The following is a 22,674-nucleotide window of genomic DNA, read 5'->3' as shown; positions in this document are numbered from 1 at the left end:
ACCCCCAAAGGCAACCACTGTCCTAACTTCTAATGCCACAGGCTCATTTTGCCTGGTTCTGAACTGCACATCAGTGGAATTATATAGTATGCACTCTTTTGTGTCAGATTTTTTTTTTGATGAGGACCATTTTTAAAGTCTTTATTGAATTTGTTACAATATTGCTTCTGTTTTTATGTTTTGGTTTTTTGGCCACAAGGCATGTGGGATCTTAGCTCCCCGACCAGGTATCGAGCCCATACGCCCTGCGCTGGAAGGCAAAGTCCCAACCACTGGACCGCCAGGGAATTCGCTTGTGTCCGTCTGATTTCTTTTGCTCAATCCTTATGAGTCATTTATGTTGAACATCCATTTTCACTTCTGTATAGTTTACCAGTATTATGAATAAATTTCAGTTTCTTTATCCATTCTACAGTTGTTGGGCATTTGGATGTTTTCCGGTTGGGAACTATGATAAGTAGTTCTGCCACGAACATACTTGCACGTGTCTTCTGATGAACACAAACATGCATCTCTGCTGTGTGTAATCTGAGAAATGGGACTGCCGGGTCACGGGGTTTGCATACACTCAGCTTCCCCAGGTACTTCAGAAACACAGTTCTGCTCCATCCGCATCCCTCCCATTCCTGAGGCTGCCCCTTACCCCTGTCCCTGACCTCCTTGTTATTCTGCAACCTCTGATCCCGCCTCCCAACACCCTATGCCCCAGGAACTGGCGACGGGGTAAAGTTCAGCTCTGGAATGAAGCTGAGGGATCAGATGAATGTAGGTACTTCATGCATGCCTTGGTTGATTCTTAAAATGATGCAAGTGTTAACTGTCTATTTATTTTAGGCTGTGACATAATGTCCCTTGGGTCAAATGAAGGTGCATGCCAATGGTGTGTTAAAATACATGCATTCAGAAGACGACTGGGGTGTTTTGTACTTGGTGGCAGGGCATTAAAGCTTCAAGTGTCAGGTGGGAAAGAGCATCAGAAAGGTTTTTAAAAAACAAACAAAAAAACAACCAGGAGAATGGCAAAAAATAAATAGCTTCTTCCACCTGATGGAATCTTTGCTGGTTCTAGGCTCTTGCGGGGAACTTAGGAAGCTCTGAAAGCTGTGCTTGGCTGGTAGCAAGCAGGTAGCTTGTGTGTCTCCTGCTTTATGTAGCTGGCAAAGTTTAGTTCTGTGTTCTTTGCCACTGGGGGAACTTTATACCTATAGGTCAATCCATCCCCATCTTAATGAGACAACCATGCAGTTAGAATCCTTGAAAGGCTGTAAGATTGTAGAGAATTCAGAGTATTGGGCTGGTCATTATCCTTTTTTTTATAAAGAGAAAAAGAGAAAGCTGAAGAACTTATATTCTAGTAATTCCAGTTACTAATTAGAAAGTGTTAGCCATGTCGGACCAAGATCTGTATCAAGGTAAACGTTTAATTTATAGTGTACCTTGTCATCATAAAATTGAGTTTTTGAATATTTTACTGCAAAGAGCAAGATGTTCTTTTGTCATATTCTGCTCTCTGCAAAGTCTTTATAATTAAATTCTGTGGGATGTGTAACCTTTGTGAGGTTAGATTTTGGCAAAGCTTGTCTAATCGGTTTGTTGTAGGAAATTCTATCTTTTAGTTGTTATTGTTATGGAAAATAAATCTACTCACAAAATTGTAATGAACATACCCACTTTGGGATAATTCTCACACTACCTATGACTGCATTAATTTTGTTTCTGTGTGAGTAGTACGAATCCATGGGCTGGTCAGTATTCTAGCCTCTGCTCTCTTAAAGGCCTGGAGAAAGAAACCAACCCCTGTCTAACCCCACACAAAGCCCAGTTCTTCTGGAGGTTAGGCTGGGTCCTATGGGGAGTAGGTTGATAAAGTCTTTCCCTCTCACGTAGCTAGAAAGATTCTGGGTTCTTAATTCAAACATTATCTTAACCTCATCATTGCCATCATTCATATCTTAAACCTTTGGTGGCTTTAATTTTTTTTTTAATTAACATTATTTTGTGTTAGACTGTGGGTTTCTTGACCTGCTCTAGGCCAGACTTGCCCGTAAGTGAAAATGAGGGACCAGGAAGCTTTCTCCAGGTTGTAAACAGGGAAGTTATTACTGCAATTAGGTGTCAAAGATCATCACAGAAAACGGGAAGTCTTCCCTTAGGCACCCAGCTTACACTCCACCTGCACTACCCAGGAGGGCGGTATTCCCCAGCGAGGTGACCCGGGGTCCCTGGAGCGCTCCTTCAACCCCAGCCTCCACCCTTCGTCCTTTCCTCTTTACAGACTTCCTCCTGCCCAGGGCTTCCGCTCCCTCCCAGCAGCTCCAGAGGCTCATCTGTCGGGCGGGCCCCGAAGCCAGTTTCCTTGGTCTCCTCATCTTTGCCTGAGGAAGCCCTGAGGAAACCCCAGAAGGCGGTGCCAGCTTGAGGGGAGAGGCTGGAGAATGGGGGAGGGGGGAGGGGGTGCTTTCTGTCTTGGGAAACAGGAGGGAAGGAGGCAGGGCACAACCTTTGAAAGAATGACACAGCCCGAGGACATGACGTAAACTCATTAGAAACAAATGGGTCCAAGATGGCAGACAAGTCATGTCCACTAGACCTTGAGCCTCAGTATACGCTCACATAAGCAAGCTAAATGACGCACCCACAGGCCCCATGACAGTTCCAAGACCGACCGTAAGGATCAAAAAGTGGGCAGGGGCTTCCCTGGTGGCGCAGTGGTTGGCAGTCCGCCTGCCAATGCAGGAGACACGGGTTCGTGTCCCGGTCCGGGAAGATCCCACATGCCGCGGAGCGGCTGGGCCCGTGAGCCATGGCCGCTGAGCCTGCGCGTCTGGAGCCTGTGCTCCGCAACGGGAGAGGCCACAACAGTGAGAGGCCCGCGTACCGCACAAAAAAAAAAGAAAAAAAAAAGTGGGCAGTGGCCCAATTCCTGGAAACCCCGCCCCTTCCTAAAATAGCTGGAATACTCCTCCCCCTCATTAGCCTATGAAATCACCCACCCCTATAAAAACTGACAACCCCCATACCCTGGTGCCTTTCTCACCTTCTGAGATGGCCCACGCTCTGTGGAGTGTGTTTCTCTCTAAATAAATCCATTTCTAACCGATCACTTTGTCTCCCGCTGAGTACTTTCTGCGATGAGCCATCAAGAACCTGAGCTTCATTAAGTCCTGAAACCAGGTATGTGACCTCAGTTGGAAGACTGTGGGTTTTGGCCGGGTTCAAGTCCAAATCTGGCTTTAGGCTGGGTTGAGTCCCGGCACGTGGGTCCAAGTCTCAATCTGAGGTGCACGGTTTCAGCTGGGGCTCAGGCCGGAGGCTGCTGGCGGTGAGCCAGCTGGTCCCGGGGGCACGGGGCGCCGTGTGGCCAGGGAAGCAGAGGCCACGCCATGCCCACGGGAAAGGCATGACAGAATGTTCCATCCCTGGAGTGCTCAGTCCTCTCCCCAAAGCAGCCTCCAATCCTGTTCCTGAAAATTCTCTTTCCACTCACCTTCATCTCTTGAAACTTTGTTTTCCTCCTGCCTTTGAGGGAAGCCAGGAGGCCCTTCCCTCACGGGGTCACTGTGGGCTGGGGCCTGGAGAGGGACAAGGCATTCCCGGCCTTCCAAGCTCTACTCGTGCTGGCCTTGTCTTCATGGCAACAGCCTGGGCTGGGGGCCCGGTCTCCAGGTATGTTATGAGCCAAGAGGACTTTGTGGGCTGTCCCCAGGTCTAACCACCACACCATCCAAAAGGTTTATGAGTGAATGTTGAGAGCATAACTATCTCATATTGAGGAACTGTCTGGTCAAAAGGAATTTTTCATTAAACATCCGACAACTATTTATTGTGTACTTACCATATGTTAGGCTTGGTTGTAGCTCTAGAGGGATTTCAGAGAGCAAGACACACAAATCTCTGCCTACTCTCATAGAGTGGGAGGAGACAGGCAATAAACAAAAGAGATGAGCAAATTTCACAGTAGGTTAGAAGGTCGAAAGTACTAAGGAAAAAAAGAAAGCAGGAAGGAGAAAAGGGAAATGGGGGTGCAGAGTGAGGGTAAGTTTTACTTTTATTTAGGGTAGTCAGGGAAGGTCTCTCTGGAAAGGTAACATTTGAGCCAAGACTTAAAGGAAGAGAGGGACTGGGCCATGCAGTTTTCTAGGGGAAGAGGGTTCTGGCAGAAGGAACAGCAAGTACCAAGGCCCTGAGGCAGCAGCGTGCCTGGCACAACAAGGTGGCCGGTGTAGGCAGAGCAGAGTCAAAGGAGGGGAGAACAGTGGGACAAGAGGTCAGAGAAGTACCAGGAAGGCCAGCTCCTTGGGGCCTCTGGGACTTGGGCTTCTCCTCTGAGTCAGATGGGAACCATCGGAGTGTTTTGAGAGGAGGGCAGACCTGACTGGTTTTAAGGATCCTTCAGCTGCCTGTTGAGAATGGGCGGTAACAGGATGCAGACAGAAGGAGGAAGACATTTAGCAGGTTGCTGTGCTCATCTGGGTGAGAAGTGGTTAGATTCAAGATCTCCTCTGAAGGTGGGCTCATCAGGGCTTACTGACGGATTGCACGTGTGATAGAAAAGACAGATGATTCTAAGATTTTTGAAAAGAGATTAACCAGGACCCAAATGATGTAAGAAAGGTTCTGTGAAGGAAGGAGTTTGGGGATCTAGAAGGATTCTTTCAGGCTAGAGGACAGATATATACAGACAAGGAAGAAATATGGGAGCAGAGGGGAGACCTGGAGAGCAGGTGTTCTGGACAGCCACAGGGGTTACAGTGGAGGGTAGGAATCATTACGGAGAGAATTAGTACCTATCAGAGTTCTGGAAGAAAACAATGCATAATCTGCTGGGATAGTTGAGGAGCATTAATGATGCTATTTACGAGGGTGTGGGCGGTTAAAATAAATCAGCAAAGGATGGCACAGCGCCCTGGGCTGCCTCCAATGGCCATCTGACTCAGAAGACAAAGCCCAAGTCCTGGGGGGCCAGGGAAGGTAGGGGTATCAAAACCCCGAGATTGTTGCTGTGTGGAAAGAGGGCTGTCCCTCGTGAACTGTGGCCTCCAGGAGAGGAACAGTAGCCGCCACTAACCTACAGCTTGGCAGGAAGGGAGCTGGGAAAATAGAAACCCACCCCTGCCATCTCCCGCTGGGGCCTCCTACTGGATGAAGCCAGAGGGCAAGAGAGCCCTTAACTGTTAGTGCAGTCAGCTGGGGGTGCAGCAGGGGCAGTGCGGGGGAGGGTAGAGCCTGGATAGCCCCCCTTGAAAGCCCACCCAGCTTTCAAAACAAGCCAGGAGTTCAGCTTTAGGTGATAGGGACCAAGAACGGCTTGATTAGAGAATATGCCAAGTTGTGCTTCGGAAAATGTAAAAGTTGTGATAGGATTCATTGGGCGGGGAGTCAAGGAGGAGGCTCTTTGGTGACCGAGGGAATGGAGAGAAAGATACTCATTTTTATGTGATAGCATCATGCTAAGAGAGAGGCAGTGTTCAAAGCGTTTTACAGGCATCCTCTCTGGCAGAACTCCCAAACAACGCCAGCCATTGCATGAGCGTGAAAGAATACACGTCAGTGGTTTAGCACAGTGCCCAGGATATAGAAACATTCAACATGTGTTATCTGTTAGCTGTCATCCCCATTTTAAAGATGATTAAAAAACCAAAAACAAACGTTGTGCCACAGAAAAGTTGCTCAACTAGTAAGTGGTGTTCAAACACAGGGGCATTCTGATTCTGGCTCCCACATTCCCAAGGTCATGTCCAACCTGTGTTTTCTGCAACGCCCTGAGAAACACTTCAAAGGAAGAACTGGTAAGTCTTGGAGACGGACACGGGCCAATGCCTGCAATGTGGGAACACTAGGGACCGAAGCCAACAACAAGGGAGAGGCAGAACTGGAGAGGCAAGAGATAAATGTGGAAACAATTTGCTGAGGGAGGCAGGGACAAGTTGCATTAAGGGGACAGCTGGCTGGGTTAGACTTAGAGGGAAGAAGAGGCCCTGAGAGAAAGGTGACACTGCCAGAAGGGGGAGGAAGGGCCTTGGGAATTAGATGCAAGGTCTGCGAGTGACTAGGGGCTGATCCCAAAGTCAGACACCTTCATTCATATTTCCTCTTAAAATCCTCTGGAAGCCACGGAGCCACTAAGCCCATGCGCCACAACTACTGAGCCTGCGCTCTAGAGCCCGCGAGCCACAACTACTGAAGCCCGCGCGCCTAAGAGCCTGTGCTCCACGAGAGAAGCCGCTGCAATGACAAGCCTGTGCACCGCAATGAAGAGTAGCCCCCGCTCGCCGCATCTAGAGAAAGCCTGCGCACAGCAAAAAACACCCAAAACAGCCAAAAAAAAAAAAAAAAAAAAGTCCTCTGGAAGTCTCTCAAGATGTTAACTCTTTTATTTCTAGGGATTTATCTTACGGAAGCCCGGGAGCCAGTGTTTACCACATGGTGCCCGCCTTAGAGAAATTCATTTTTTGTTGAATGAATGAAATGATGCAGGGCTTTGGGTGCACTTGAATTCACTTCCATGTACTGATTCAGTTTTGTGGGATCGTTGTTCTGTAGGTCCAACGTCATCTACTTTTTTACATCCCTCAGAACTATGCTGATACTGTGCCTGCATCGTTGATGTCTGCTAGCTGAATCTAAATTCAGTTAATAATGGACATTTGCATTAACATATTGATATTAGAATCTGAATGATGTATATAATTTTCTTTGCATAATCTCCACTGCTCACAGACCGACCTCATTTTTCACTTTTAAAATTGACCCTAATCTACTCTTTAATCCTCATTTTGGACCACTCTATGTGAACTGTTGGAAACAGTCTGGTTTGCTCACCATTTTCCAGATGTGTTTTTCACACTTAATACCTTTGTGACTCCTAAATGGTGACTTGGAAGGCCCCACTGAATTTTTTTTTTATGATGATTCATCCTTAGGCAAATTCTTAAACTTTCTAAGCCTCAGTTTCCTCATTCTTAAAATGAGAATAATAGAGTCTAGCTCAGACTTGCCTGTGGTGAGATAATGCACGTATTATGCATTTTCAAATTTCAGCTCTCTCATGTACTAGCTGTGTGATCTTGTCTAGGCCCCCTGGTCTTTGGGCTCTGATTTCCTCCTTTATGAAATGTGGCGAGGGCAGAAAGCATTCTGCAGTGCTTGTGCTCAGTTTAAGGTAGTACTGTCCCACCGGGCTTGCAGCTACATGTCCTTGGGCGCTTCTCAGTCTCTCTGGGCCTCAGCTTTCTCAGTTGTGAAGTTAGCATATTAACAGCACCTGACCGTTGTGAAGATCAGTGATGTGTATCCAGGATGCTTGCCAAGGACTAAAACATCATAGTAGTTCCCTTTTAGTGGAGATGGGTGACAGCATTATAGCTGATGTCACCAGCCATTAAGATCTTCCAACCCTTGCTTACAAAGCACTTTTTCGATAATTTAGTTTTCCATGTAGCTTTCCTGTGGTGAAATTCAAAAGCTATTTCCATTTACCCAAAAGCAAACCTTAGTGTGTGCATTTGGGATGGCTTGGATTCAATTGCGTGAGGGACCCAAACATGATTCTCGCCTTATTTGGAGACCACTTCAAATAAGGCAGGTCCCAACTATGGAGTTGCTGATGGACAGTTTTCTCCCCTTTCCTCCTCTTCATTGTCTGTAAGTGGGAGTCAAATCTGGGTTTCTGTCACTTGACAGCTGAAGGGGGAAGATATTCTGCCTCTTGTCAGAAATCCTTGCGTCTATTCCAAACCTAGGAACAGTGCTTGTCATGGACTTCAGGGTAAGTTGTAAAGGAACTAGTAGCGCTTGTACAAGGGAAAACTCCTGTCATCTTTTCTGACCTCTTGTAATGGTTACCATGCTGCCCACACCAGAATTGCAGTTTTGGACAATGACCAGTGCTTGGGATATAAATTCTTGTAACATGTTTTGGGGCTTTTACTTTTATGATTTTGCTACAAAATGAAATATGCAACTCCTTCGTCTATCTCTGAAAGGTTAAATTCTCTTCTCTTCATGTCTTTGTTATTTGCTAACTTTGGTAATCTTGTAGCATCAGATCATACTGTCCCACAGGAATATATGCGCTGTAACTTCAACTAATCAAGTTGTTCCAAGTAGTTATCCATCGTAACAATTTAACTAGCCTGGATGCCCTATCTCAGTTGGTGGCACAACCTTGACCTACTAAGCCCCAAACTTGAGATTTTTGTGACTTTTCCTCTCATTCCACTTCAACCTCATCTTACTGATTGAACTTCCTATTTCTGAGCTTCTTTTTAAAATTTATTTTACTTATATTTATTTTTGGCTGCATTGGGTCTTCGTTGCTGTGCGCGGGTTTTCTCTAGTTGTGGCAAGCAGGGGCTACTCTTTGTTGCAGTGTGCGGGCTTCTCATTGCGGTGGCTTCTTTTGTTGTGGAGCATGGGCTCTAGGTGCGCGGGCTTCAGTAGTTGTGGCATGTGGGCTCAGAAGTTGTGGCTCGCGGGTTCCAGAGTGCAGGCTCAGTAGTTGTGGCACAAGGGCTTTGTTGCTCCGTGGCATGTGGGATCTTCCCAGACCAGGGTTTGAACCCGTGTCCCCTGCCTTGGCAGGTGGATTCTTAACCACTGCACAACCAGGGAAGCCCTGAACTTCCTATTTCTGAACCCGTCTCTCTCTCCATCTTTACAATGATTGCCCTAATGCATCTCATCTCTTTCCTATTTTCGGGGTCGACTAAGTGATTTTCCTGCCTCTTGGTCTTAACCCTTTCAAATCTATCCTACAATGAAAAGAATCCTTTCTGGCTTAGAGCCCTTCAGTTGTTCCCAATTTTAACTCCCCCCCCCAATTTAAACTTTGATTTAATGGGTCCCATTCATACTTCCAAAGTCACCCCAAGTAGTCATATTAAACTTGAATTCCTTAAACTTGGAATGTTATTCATGTCTTGGCCCTTTGTTGTTCATGTACCTGGAATCCCTTTCCACACACTGAAGACTCAAACTTCTACCATCTCCCCCTCCCACAGGTGGGTTAACCTTCCTTCTTGTCATTCTTTGCAACGATGTAAGCATCATTTCTCCTAAAAGACACTGAAATCTTGGATGGCAAAGCTGTAACTCATTCCTTCATCTCAATCCCCATCAGTGTTTGCTGAACCAACAGATACAAGAAAAGACTGCTGATGCACTCGTTCAAACACGTTTGGATCGCTCCCTTACAAACATATATAAAAACTTCTGCTATGTGGTGTCTAAATAATTAAAAGCTGGCACGTACAGGGTGCTTGCTGTACGCTAAGAACACATATTAACCCATTACACCCTCACAACCCTATGAAGTAGGCACAAATATTATCTACAGTTTACAAGTGAGGAAAATTGAGGCTCAGAGGTTGTGATTTGCTCAAAGTCACACACTGAACAGCCCGGCAAGGCCCAGGGTCAGTCCCACTCCAGGGTCTGCTCTAAACCACTACCTTTAACTTTTCTATGCTGTGGTTGTTATTCTACTGCGTAGGAATTGGGATTACAACGTCCTCTCCACGAGGACAGTATTTTGCTCGCTGTTGTACCTTAGGATTCCGAATAGGGCTCGTTGGCTATGCCGAGTGAATGAATCCGCAGCCTACCACGGCATTAAGGGAATTTTCTGGACCCTTGTGCACTGCTCCAGCCTCAAATCCTACTACTGTCTTCCAAGAGCATCCTAGTGACGCATGGTTCCCCCCCCCCGCCGCCGCCCCGCCCCGCCCCGGGTGTCCCTCAAGGGACTGGGCTGCTGCGTGTCTATTGCCCGCTTCCTCCCACCCGCCTTCCTATCCGGCTAAGTCATCGCCGGCCTGGACTGCCTTCCCAGACTAGCGAAGTTGACATCCTCAGCGTTGTACTGCATTTTCTTTAACCCTTTCTACAAGACTGCTGGGCTCTCCTAGGACTGCGGCTCGGCCTCATGATTCTATCTTCTTCTACTGCATGCGGCAACGTGGACTCTTAGTAAACGTTTGCTGTGCTCTCCAAGCTACAGAGGCTCAGTGTCCGCGGCCCCCCGGTCCCCACTCCCATCCTGTGACTTCCCCACATCCCTCCTCCACTCTCGGGGGAAAGCTTCTCGGCCGGCCTTCTCTTTGCGGGCGACACGATTCTCAGTTGTAAGGGTTTCGCGTCCTCGAAGCAAGCGATCTTCCGTGGGGGGTAAACACACTGGCCCCAGATGACCGTCCGTGAGGTCCTTTCCGAGAACCCGAAGCTGGCGACCGCGCCGCACTCGCCGCGCGCCCTGGGACCCCCGCTTCCGCGTCGAGGGGGGTCCGCTCCGGCCTTCGAAGCGGAGACCTGTCCCTCTCCCGCCCCCGCCCCAGCACGACCCCCACCCGACCTCCGCCCCCGCCGCCCTCCCCTCAGCGCAGTCGGGCCGCCGCCTCACAATGGCCGGGCGCCTTCTCACCGCGCGCAGGGATCCCGGCCACGCGCGCTCCCCTCCCCCACGCGCCGCCTCCTCCGGGGCTCGGCCCCTGGCGCACATAGTCTCCGCCCTGCGCCCCCTGAAGCGGAGGAGAGGGAGGCGAGGCGCGCTCTTCCAGCCGCGGCCCGACCGCCGTTCGTCCGGTGGCGCCGGCGGCCCCCACGGAGGAACTACTTTCTCTCCCTCAGGGGTACTACTTCGCGGAGGCGTCGGCGCTGGCGGCGCGCACGGCATGGCGGCGGCAGCGGCGGCGGCGGCGGCGCGCCTGAGGTAGAGAGACGCCGGCCCGGTCAGGCCTCGGCACGGCCTACACGCTTCGCTCACCCGCTCCCGCCCCGGCTCCGCGCCCGGCCATGGCGGAGTCCTCGCCCGCCCGACGCCCGGTGCCCCTCATCGAGTCGGGTAAGACGCGCCGCCCGCGGCGCCCCCGCCCCGGCCGCGGCCCCCTCCCCGCCGCCGCGCCTGCTCCTGACCCGACTCCCCGTCTCCCCGCAGAGCTGTACTTCCTTATCGCTCGGTACCTATCGGCCGGCCCGTGTCGGAGAGCCGCCCAGGTGAGTGCGGGCCCGCGGGCGGCGGCCGCGCTCCGGGAGTCGCGGCCCCGCCGCCCCCTGGGGTCGCGGGAGGAGGGCGCCTGGCGGACCCGGGGTGCGGCCCCCGCCCCTCTAACTGCGCGTCTCTTCGGCTGCAGGTGCTGGTGCAGGAGCTGGAGCAGTACCAGGTCTGTGCTGCGCGGCGGCGCCCGGCCCGCCGCGTCCCCTGCGTCCCCTGCCGGCCCTGCCCGGGGGCCGCTCGCCCGGCTCCCCCGTCCCCCGCCCCGCCGCCCCCCGCCCCCCGCCCGGTGGTCACTCGTGTGCGTCTCGGGTCTTTGCAGTTGCTGCCGAAGAGGTTGGATTGGGAGGGCAACGAGCACAACAGGAGCTACGAGGAATTGGTGAGAGTTTTGACATTTCCATCCCGGTGTTTCCGAGCGCCCGCCCCCCGCCCCCTTTTCTGGTCTCCTGCTGGAGGGGCGAAGTGACCGAGCGGCGCTCGGAGGGGGCGGGAGGGCGGCCCGGGCGTCACCGGGACGACGGGACTCCCCCCTGTAGGTAGTATTTTGCTTTGGGGTGGCCGGGCTTGTTTGGGTAGGAAACGGCTGCGGGGGGCGAGGTGGCGGGGTGGGTCCCCAGGTGCAGTGCTTCTGGTGAGAGCCGGGGGCGCGCCAGCCATTCAGCGAGCTGCTCTCATCCGTGTTTCTCCTGAACCCGACTTGTAACTCGACCTGTGATTGGTCTTCCTCCTTTTGCCCCGCCCATCTTCTCCAACCACTTGTTCCTAGGAATAGAAGCTTCGGTGTCTGAAAGGTGGAGAAATGTTCCTCTTTTTTCCCTCAGCAGAGTAATAAAAAATCTTGGCTGCTGTGAGACTGTGCCGCTCCTCCAATACTTGTGCCGCTGTAAACTGTGCTACACTTGTTGAATGCCTTAGGAAAGTTAATGTGATGAATTTTTACGTTGCTGCTTAGTGTATGTTACTTAATATAGGCTCTAAATACGCAGTTTCTTTCTGGAGCACCATTTAACATAGATTACAGTTCTCTTTCCATTGTATTTTGTCGTCTTTTTTAGTTGCTCTCACAGTATATATGATTTGGTTTGATTCATTCGTTTTGTCCTTAGTGAAATAAAACATTTTTCAGGAAAAAATTTTTCCAATTTGTATATTAGGACAAAGGATTTCTTTAGTTGCCAGGTCATATTCAGCATCTTGTATGCACAAAACAACTGGGGGGGAAAAAAAAAGAGTTCCTGAATGATTTTTTACCACAGTTCTAATACCTGCAAGCAGAAGTTGGTAGAATATGATCACCATTGTTGAATTATACAAAAGAACAGAAATAGGGGGATTTGTTATCTGTATGTGAACAGTTAAGTATTTTTTTAAAAACTTAATTGTAGTTGATTTACAATGTTGAGGTAATTTGTGCTATACAGCAAAGTGATTCAGTTATATATACATTCTTTTTCACGTTTCTTTCCATTATGGTTTGTCACAGGATATTGAATCTAGTTCCCTGTGCTCTACAGTAGTACCTTGTTGTGTATCCATCCTCTATATAATAGTTGGCATCTGCTGACCCCAAGCTCCCAGTCCTTCCCTCCACCACTCCCCCTCCCCCGTGGCAACCACAAGTCTGTTCTCTGTGAGTCTGTTTCTGTTTTCGTAGATACTGAACACTTCAGTGTTAACAGTTAAAGTTGGTTGAATGTAACAAAAGATTCTATTTCAATTGTCAGTTTTAATATTTGCCTTCCTAGAGTTTTTTGAAGCAAACACTTAAAAGTGAATATTTTCAAGCAAGTGAGCTCTAAAGGTTCTGTATCATGGCAGTTTTTATGTTTTCTTGAGTTTGACATTTTGAGACTTAAGGAAATGTTTGAAGGAGTGCTCCGTTTTATTGTTTTACTCCTGTTGGTAGGTGAAAACAGTGTTGTCAGTGAAGCAGAAAAGCATTAATATTTTTTAAATTTATTTTTTATTGAAGTATAGTTGAATTACAATGTGTTAATTATTGCTGTACAGCAAAGTGACTCAGTTATACACATATATACATCCTTTTTCATATTTTGCATCATGGTTTATCATAGGATATTGACTGTAGTTCCTGTGCTGTACAGTAGGACCTTGTTGTTTATTCATTCTATATATACCAGTTTGCACTGCTAATTCCAAACTCCCAATCCAACCCTCTCCCACCTCCCTCCCCAGAAAAGCATCATTGACATGACAGTGCAGTCATGCTGCTGAAGAGAAAATTGCTTACATTTTGAAATAAGCGTAATGCTGTAACTACTGGAAAAGTTTCTTTAAAAATAGATTTGTATATTTTTTGGCTTTTGCTGGTAGAATTGCTTAAAACTTAAAATTCTGCTTTAAATTATTCAGAATCTCTCTTTGTGATATATCCCTATGATGTGGCTGCGACATATGTCTTCTCATTGTCTGGATGATTTGTCTGATGGGTATCCTCTTCCTCCTTTACCTTCCTGCCTCCTCCTCTCCCAGCACTAAATGGTAGAGGATGAGTTTCCTGTATAGAGAATTATTCTTTTGTCAAAGGTATGAGTAGCTTCTAGTTCTCCAACAAAGTCTCCTTTTTTTAAAAAAAAAAATTTTAAGAAGTGTTTAAATATACACAAATGAGAATAATGTAATGAATCTGCATATATCATAAACAAATTCATTAGCAATTTTTTTTTTTTTTTTTGTCTTTTGGCCTCACCCTGTGGCATGTGGAACTTCCCTGACCAGGAATTGAACCTGCGCCCCCTGCAGTGGAAGCACGGAGGCATCACCATTGGACCCCTGGGGAAGTCCCCCAATTTGCTATACTTATTTATTTTTTTATATTTGGCTTGAATTGGGCTTCAGACAAGTTCCATGCATTGGGCCGAAATTAAATCTCTTTTTATCTTGCATAGTATTTTTTTCCCCATGCTGTTGATTTACTGAAGAGACTGAGTTATTCTGTAGAATGTTTCACATATTGGTTTTGTCTGATTGTTTCTTATAATGTTGTTTGTTTCTTTACTTTGTTTAATTTATTCCTTTTTCTCAGTAGTTCGCATTCTTGGATCAGAACCACCTGGGAGCTTTATAAAATCTGGATGCCCAGGCTATGCCCCAGACCAGTTAAATAAGAATCTTTGTGGTGGGGCTGGACATTACTATTTTTTAAAGCCTTTCAGGTGATTCCCATATCACTGTTTATAAAGCTACAGTTTATCTTAGACTTGTGACCATGCTGTTATTCCAGCATGTACTTTGGAAGTGAGAATGTTTTTGATACTTCTCAGGAGAATTGAGACTAGTTATCTCTCAATACCTAACCCTGCATTAGCAGTTGGACCTGTGAATTTAATTGGAATTTTTATGATTTATAGGTGGTGAAGAAAGGGGAAGAGTGAAATAGAAGTATAGAACTGGGCATGGGAATTGGGAAGGACTAGGTTTGTAAAAGGAGGGGTGTATTTAAAAAGGGGAAAGTGATTTGATATACTTTGTGATTGAGTAACATGATAGATCAATTTTTGTAGGCAATCTCTTAACCAGAAAAAAAAAAAATCAGAAGATTCTTATAGTGTAGCCTAACATTAGGGGATTTATCGTCATTAAGTTGTCATTTATTTATTTTTGGCTGCGTCCAGTCTTCGTTGCTGTGCGTGGGCTTTCTCTGGTTGTGGCGAGCGTTGCGGTGACTTCTCTTGGTGCACAGCACGGGCTCCAGGCGCATGGGCTTCAGTAGTTGCAACACGCAGGCTCAGTAGTTGTGGCTTACGGGCTCTAGAGCGCAGACTCAGTAGTGGTGGCGCACGGGCTTAGTTGCTCCACGGCATGTGGGATCTTCCCGGACCAGGGCTCGTGTCCCTTGCATTGGCAGGCAGATTTTTAACCACTGTGCCACCAGGGAAGTCCCTTGATATATATATTTTTTAAAATAATGTTTGAGTAGGCCTTTTGTGTGAGGGAAAGTCTTCAGAGTTATTTGTATTGAAATCAGTATCTGGTTTATTAGAATTGTAAGTGGTCATAGTTTTTAAACTTTTACGTTCATTTACAAATTTTAGAAGTCTAGTAACATATAGAAACAAGTATATTTGTTTTTACATTTTGATTAGTGTTTAATTTGTCACAAGAATTAAATCTTAAAATATTTAACACCAACTTAATATTGTTAATTAAATTTCCTTGGGGGTTTCCACACTATATATGCAAATAGATGATGATTTTAATCTATAGATGTCTCAAGATGGCAAACATAAGATCTAAGCATAATGTTTCTAAGAATTTAACTGTTGTAAGTATATTTTATTTATTTATTTATTTATATTTTTGCCCGCTCCATGCAACACGCAGGATCTTAGTTCCCCAACCAGGGATCGCACCTGTGACCCCTGCAATGGAAGTGCAGAGTCCTAACTACTGGACCACCAGGGAATTCCCAGTATATTTTTATTTTATTTTATTTATTATAAATTCATTTTAATTTATTTATTTTTGGTTGCCTTGGGTCTTTGTTGCTGCGTGCGGACTTTCTCTAGTTATGGCGAGCGGAGGCTACTATTCTTTGTGGTATGAGTGCTTCTTGTTGTGGTGGCTTCCCTTGTTGCGGAGCACGGGCTCTAGGCATGTGGGCTTCAGTAGTTGTGGCATCTGGGCTCACTAGTTGTGAGGTTAGTTGCTCCGCGGCATGTGGGATATTCCCGGACCAGGGTTCGAACCCGTGTCCCCTGCATTGGCAGGTGGATTCTTAACCATTGTGCCGCCCGGGAAGTCCTATTTTATTTATTTTTATTTTAAAAAAAATTTATTTATTTGGCAGCATCAGGTCTTAGTTGCAGCATACGGGATCTCTCATTGTGGCGCGCGGGCTCCAGATCTTGCGGGCCCAGTAGTTGTGGTGCGTGGGCTTAGTTGCCCAATCAGTGATCGAACCCGTGTCCCCTGCATTGGAAGGTGGATTCTTAAACACTGGACCACCAGGGAGTCCCGTAAATGTATTTTAAATTTATTGTAGCAAATTATTCTTTTTTACTCTTACAAACATTAAAAATAGTTCAGTTATTACAAAACTTATTACTATATCAGAATAACTATAACTTGCACAAGTGTATTCATACTTCTTTTCTTCATCTCTACTTATTTGTCAACCTTCCTCGGTTTATGCATTCACTGTCCAAACCAAGGGGAGAGTGGTATTACCATCTTGAGCTCCCTACTGGATTAAGGACTCAGGTTATGATTGAAGATTATGACTCAGGTCTTGAAATTTGGGTGCACTGCCACATAGACTCTACTGTAGTCTCAAATTGAGCCTTTTTTTTTAAAAAATAGCAAGGCTACTTATTTACCCATTTCAAACAAAACAACTCCTGGGACTTCCCTGGCGGTCCAGTGGTTAAGAATTCCCTCTTCCACTGCAGGGGGCATGGGGTTGATCCCTGGTTGGGGAACTAAAATCCCATATGCTGTACTGCACGGCCAAAAATAAATAAATAAAACTCTGTTTTCCCCACCTGTGTTGCAATTAGTCACATTACCATTTTATTTTCATTGTGGGATTCTAAAGACCCTTCATCCTGAGTGCAGCTTATTTCTTTCCTCTCTGCATTTTCTTTGTACTTGACTATAGAGATCTATCATTCTACAGGCATTTCATTGACAACACTTGGGAACACTTAATGATCATGGTAGTGTGATGATAAGTTACAGTCTAGCAATAGAGCAGTATTAAATCAGAAATTTGGGTTTTGGTGCCAGGTGGCTAGGCTGTAATCTTGACTTTTTAGCATTACTTACTAGATGTTCCAAGGCAGATTATTTAATCTCTACCTCAGTTCCTCGATCTGCAAGACAAGGGTAATAATAATTATATCAAAGTGTTGTGAACCTTATATGGAAATAAATGATTTTGCAGTGTTTATTAGTAACAATGTTGATAGGACAGTAAGTCATAATATTGTTAGACTTCCCCTTCACCTAATTTATATTTGTAGGGTCTTATGAAATAACAAAATACAGTCTTTATGAGCTCTAACACTTGTATGAATGATACCTGGTATTCACCCTTATGGATGACCACAGAGTAGGAAGGGGAACGGCAGTCTCTATACCTTAGTGCTGAATAACGGTAGTGGTGTCACTATCTGAGTCACTTAGCCTTGACTCTGCTACTTTATTATTTATTTACTTAATTTTTTGGCTGTGTTGGGTCTTAGTTGTGGCGCACAAACTCTCTCTAGTTGTGGCGCACAGGCTCAGCAGTTCTCACGGCCTTAGTTGCCCCGTGGCTTGTGGGATCTTTGTTCCCCAACCAAGGATGGAACCCGCATCCCCTGCATTGGAAGGCGGATTCTTAACCACTGGACCACCAGGGAAGTCCCTTGACTATGCTACTTTAAAAGAGAATAGTTATTAGTTACTTTGTTTTCATAGGCTCATCTAATCATAACAGTTACTTTCCTTAAAGCAGGGGTCTCTAACCCCTGTGCTGCAGACTGGTACCTGTCTGAGGCCAGTTAGGAACTGGGCCGCACAGCAGGAGGTGAGTGGCAGGCAAGCGAGAGAAGCTTCATCTGCCGCTCCCCATTGCTCCCCCCCATCACTTACATTATGCTTGAACCATCCCCCCACCAACCCCCCCCTCCCCCGCCACCGTCTGTGGAAAAATTGTCTTCCACGAAACTGGTCCCTGGTGCAACAAAGGTTGGGGACCGCTGCTCTAAAGGACAAAGGTCATGTGACGTTTTTCCTTTCAAATTGTCTAAATCCTTACAGATTTTAAAAAACCTCCTTCCTATGTGGAGTTATCTGTCTCTCTTTTTTTTCCCTTAGTTCTTTACTTTGAAGCTATGTTATCAGGTGCATACAAATTCCAAACTTATCTTCCTGTTTAGTTGATCCCCCTCCTTCTTTCAAATGGACTTAATTTTTTAGAGCAGTTTTGGGTTCATAGCAGAATTGAGTGGAAGATACAGATTTCCCATATACTCCTGCTCCCATAGTCTCCCTCATTATCAACATCTCCCACCAGAGTGGTACATTTATTGCAGTTGATGACTATTTTGACATACCATGCTCATCCAAAGTCTATAGTTTATGTTAGTGTTCTCTTACATTTACATTCAGTGCTCTTGGTATTGTATAGTCTGGGTTTGGACAAATGTACAATGACATGTATCCACCAATAGAGTATCATAGAGTAATTTTACAGCCCTAAAAATCCTTTGTGCTCTGCCTAAATATCCCTCCCTTCCTCCCTTCCACTAATGTTTTTGCTGTGTCCATAGTTTCACCTTTTCCAGAATTTGACCCTTATTTTATTTTTATTATTTTAAAATTTATTTATATTATTTTTATTTATTTTTGGATGCATTGGGTCTTTGTTGCTGCACACGGGTGTTCTCTAGTTGTGGTGAGTGGGGGCTACTCTTCGTTGCGGTGTGTGGGCTTCTCATTGCGGTGGCTTCTCTTGTGGAGCACAGGCTCTAGGCACGCGGGCTTCAGTAGTTATGGCTTGCGGGCTCTAGAGTGCAGGCTCAGTAGTTGTGATGCATGGGCTTAGTTGCTCCGTGGCACGTGGGATCTTCCTGGACCAGGGCTCGAATCCATGTCCCCTTCACTGGTAGGCGGATTCTTAACTGCTGCGCCACCAGGGAAGCCCTGACCCTTTTTTTAAAAATTAGGAAATACTCTCTCTTCATACTTCTTGCTTAAAGTCTAACATTGCCTCGTGTTATTGTAGCCAGCCCAGCTTTCTTTTGGTTAGTGATGGCATGGTATATATATTTTTTTTATCCTTTTACTTTTGGTATTCCTGGGGTCTCATTTTTAAAGTGTGTCTCCTGAAACAGCATGTAGTTTTATTCAGTCTTTTAGTTGGAGTGTTTAAACCATTTGTATTTAATATAATTACTTAAACATGATTGTGTTAGACCTACCAAGTATCTGTTTTATATATGTCCCATTTATTTTTCCTCTCTTACTTTCTTTTGGATTAAGCAGCTGTTATTCTGTTTATTTTTTTTATTGCTTTTCCATAATACATCTTTTTATTGTTTTAGTGGTTACCCTAGAGATTATAATATGCATTACCATTTACTTTAGGTACTTTAACCACTTCTCATATAAATGGAGTTAAAACTATTAGTTGTCACCCTCTTGTCCTTTGGGCTATTAGCATATTTTACTTTTACATATGTTATAAATTTTTCCAGATGTTATTGTAGTTGTTTTGTTTTATTTTATTTTTTTTGGCCACACTGCACAGCATGCAGGCTCTTAATTCCCCAACCAGGGATCATACCCGCATACCCTGCATTGGGAGTGCGGAGTCTTAACCACTGGACCACCAGGGAAGTCCCTGTAGTTGTTTTAAAGTCAATTTTCATTTGCTTATCCACTGGTATATCTTTCCTGGTATTTTTAATTCCTTCCTGTCTTTCCATGCCTCTTATATGTGATTATTTTTTGTTCAGTCTCCACAACTTATTTTGGTATTTCTTTTAATGAAAGTTTGTTGGCAGTGACTTCAGTTTTCCTTTTTCTTTCTTTCTTTTTTTTTGGTTTGAAAACTTCTTTGTTTTGACTTTATTTTTAAAAAAATATTTATTTTTTTGATTTATTTATTTTCTTAATTTTTGGCCGTGTCTGGTCCTAGTTGGCAGCACGTGAGATCTTTCATTGTGGCGTGCGGTCTCTTCGTTGCGGTGCTCAGGCTTCTTTGTAGTTGTGGCGTGCGGGTTTTCTCTCTCTAGTTGTGGCTCATGGGCTCCAGGGCACGTGGGCTCTGTAGTTTGCGGCATTTGGCCTCTCTCATTGAGGTGCGTGAGCTCAATAGTTGTGGCGCGTGGGCTTAGTTGCCTTGCAGCGTGTGGGATCTTAGTTCCCCGACCAGGGATTGAACCCGCCTCCCCTGCATTGGAAGGCAGGTTCTCTACCACTGGACCATCAGGGAAGTCCCTTGACTTTATTTTTAAGGTATTTTTTTTTATTTTTAAATAATTTTTACTCATTATTATTAAAAAAATATTTTTAAAAAATTCTTTTCATTTATTTTTGGCTGTGTTGGGTCTTTGTTGCTGCGCGCTGGCTTTCTCTAGTTGTGGCGAGTGGGGGCCACTCTCGGTTGTGGTGTGCAGGCTTCTCATTGTGGTGGCTTCTCATTGCAGAGCATGGGCTCTAGGTGCACGGGCTTCAGTAGTTGTGTGCAGGCTCAGTAGTTGTGGTGCACGGGCTTAGTTGCTCTGCGGCATGTGGGATCCTCCTGGACCAGGGCTTGAACCTGTGTCCCCTGCATTGGCAGGCAGATTCTTAACCACTGCGCCACCATAGAAGCCCAGATTTTTTTTTTTAATTAATTAATTTGTTTGCTTTTTTTGGCTGTGTTGGTTCTTCGTTGTTGCGCGCGGGCTTTCTCTACTTGCGGTGAGCAGGGGCTACTCTTCCTTGCAGTGTGTGGACTTCTCATTGTGGTGGCTTCTCTTGTTGCGGAGCACGGGCTCTAGGCACGCAGGCTTCAGTAGTCGTGGCACGTGGGCTCAGTCGTTGTGGTTCGTGGGCTCTAGAGCGCAGGCTCAGTAGTTGTGGTGCATGGGCTTAGTTGCTCCATGGCATGTGGGATCCTCCCGGGCCAGGGCTCGAACCGGTGTCTCCTGCATTGGCAGGCGGATTCTTAACCACTGTGCCACCAGGGAAGCGCCCCAGATTTTTTTTGTTTTTAAGCTGTGAAATTCTGGTTGGTTGGTTGGTTCTGGTGTTTTTTTCTTTCAGCACATTAATAGTGTAAAGCCAGCAGTCTTACTATTCCTTCTTTCAAGATAATGTTTTTTCCTCTGGCTGCTTTTTAAGATTTTCATTTTGTCTTTAATTTTCAGAAGTTTTACTATGATATACTGTAGTCGTTATCGATTACTACATAAAAAATTATCCTAAACTTAGTGACTTAAGACAACACAGATTAATTAACTAATTATTTTTACTTGGTTGCGCCACACAGCATGTGAGATCTTAGTTCCCCAACCAGGGATCGAACCCGTGCCCCCTGCACTGTAAGAGCAGAGTCTTAACCACTGGACTGCCAGGGAAGTCTCACAGATTTATTATTGTCTCTGTTTAAGTCAGGAGTCCAGGCACAGCTGAGCTGAATCCTCTGTCTCAGTCTCTCTCAAGGCTGCAATCAAAGTGTTGGCCAGAGCTGGGGTTTCAACTGAAAGCTTGACTGTGGAAGGATCTGCTTCCAAGTTCACATCGTTTTTGGCTGGCTTCAGTTCCTGGAATGGATTGTTAGACTGAGAGCCTCAGTTCCTAGTTGGCTCTTGGCTGCACTCAGCTCCTTGCCACATTGATCTCTCCAACATAACAGCATGCCTCATGGAAAGATGAAGGCAGAGAGGGCAGTAGTCTGCAGGCAAGACAGAAGTCACAGTCTTCTGTAACCTAATAATGGATGTGTTACTCAATGTTAGTGTGTTCTGTTGGTTAGAAGTAACTTACTCAAGGGGAGGGGATTTCACAGGTCTGAGTACCAGAAGGTGGGAATGTTGGGGTCCATGTCAGAAGCTGCCTACCACATGTGCCTAGGTAGATTTCTTGGCACTTACTTTGCTTGGGGTTCTCTGAGCTTCTTGAATCTGTAGTATATCAAGTAGTTCACTGTATAATTAAAGTCTCCTATGGAAAGCATAGAAGAATAGGGCAGAATAAGTATTTTGAAGAGACAATGGCTGAGCATTTTCCAGCATCTGGGCCATCTCTGGGTCTGCTGCTTTTCGCCACTCCCTCTCTTGACCCTGGGTCTCATATTTTGCTTTGTTGTATGTCTCATCATCATTTTTTCTTTTGCGGTACGCGGGCCTCTCACTGTTGTGGCCTCTTCCGTTGCGGAGCACAGGCTCCGGATGCGCAGGCTCAGCGGCCATGGCTCACGGGCCCAGCCGCTCCGCAGCATGTGGGATCTTCCCGGACCGGGGCACGAACCCGTGTCCCCTGCATCGGCAGGCGGACTGTCAACCACCGCGCCACCAGGGAAACCCTGTCTCATCATCTTTTGAAGTTTACTGGGCCTTTTTGCGTTAAAAGAGTAGTGTAGTTAGTCTCAGTAAAGGATGTGCTTTTTTTCCTCTCTCATAGCTGTTAGTTTGTGGGGTTGGGTCAGTCTGATTTGTTGCTGATCATCTCTGACCTTTGGTGCAGCTTTAGTTGCATTCACTTCATAACTGGCTTCACGTGTTTTGAGGGTGGGATTGAGACTCTTGCAGCAGAGTTTGGAATTTGGGCACCAGTGAGATTCTTTTTTTTAAAATTAATTAATTATATTTACTTTGGCTGCGTTGGATCTTAGTTGATGGCATGCGGGATATTCGTTGAGGCATGTGGGATCTTTCTTTGCGGTGCATGGGCTTCTCTAGCTGTGGCATGCGGGTTTTCTCTTCTCTAGTTGTGGCACGTGGGCTCTGTAGTTGTGGTGTGCGTGCTCTCTAGTTGAGGCGCGTGAGTTCAGTAGTTGTGGTGTGTGGACTTAATTGCCCTGCGGCATGTGGGATCTTAGTTCCCTAACCAGGGATCGAACCTGTGTCCCCTGCATTGTAAGGTGGATTCTTTACCACTGGACCACCAGGGAGGTCCCACCAGTGAGATTCTTGAGAGGTCTATACTTTATAGCTGAGTTGCCTGCTTTCCAAATTTGTAAGATC

General features: G+C 46.1%; 1 protein-coding gene across 2 annotated transcripts in view; it reads left to right on the top strand.

Moving 5' to 3' along the window:
- The first annotated feature begins 10,587 nt into the window (after positions 1-10,587).
- The window catches only part of BRWD1 (bromodomain and WD repeat domain containing 1), a 120,456-nt gene continuing 108,369 nt past the window's right edge, over positions 10,588-22,674 (top strand). The window contains exons 1-4 of one of the 2 annotated variants that reach the window (XM_079923445.1): positions 10,588-10,840; positions 10,934-10,992; positions 11,130-11,159; positions 11,313-11,372. In XM_079923445.1, the coding sequence (XP_079779571.1) occupies positions 10,792-10,840; positions 10,934-10,992; positions 11,130-11,159; positions 11,313-11,372 (198 nt within the window). In that variant the 5' untranslated portion in view covers positions 10,588-10,791. Of the gene's footprint in view, positions 10,841-10,933; positions 10,993-11,129; positions 11,160-11,312; positions 11,373-22,674 lie in introns of those variants that run through there. The other variant, XM_079923446.1, reaches the window with a different exon arrangement.

The sequence above is a fragment of the Stenella coeruleoalba genome, assembly GCF_951394435.1.
Source record: "Stenella coeruleoalba genome assembly, chromosome: 5".
NCBI classification, from domain to species: domain Eukaryota; kingdom Metazoa; phylum Chordata; class Mammalia; order Artiodactyla; family Delphinidae; genus Stenella; species Stenella coeruleoalba.
This window is presented reverse-complemented; position numbering and strand designations above follow the sequence as displayed.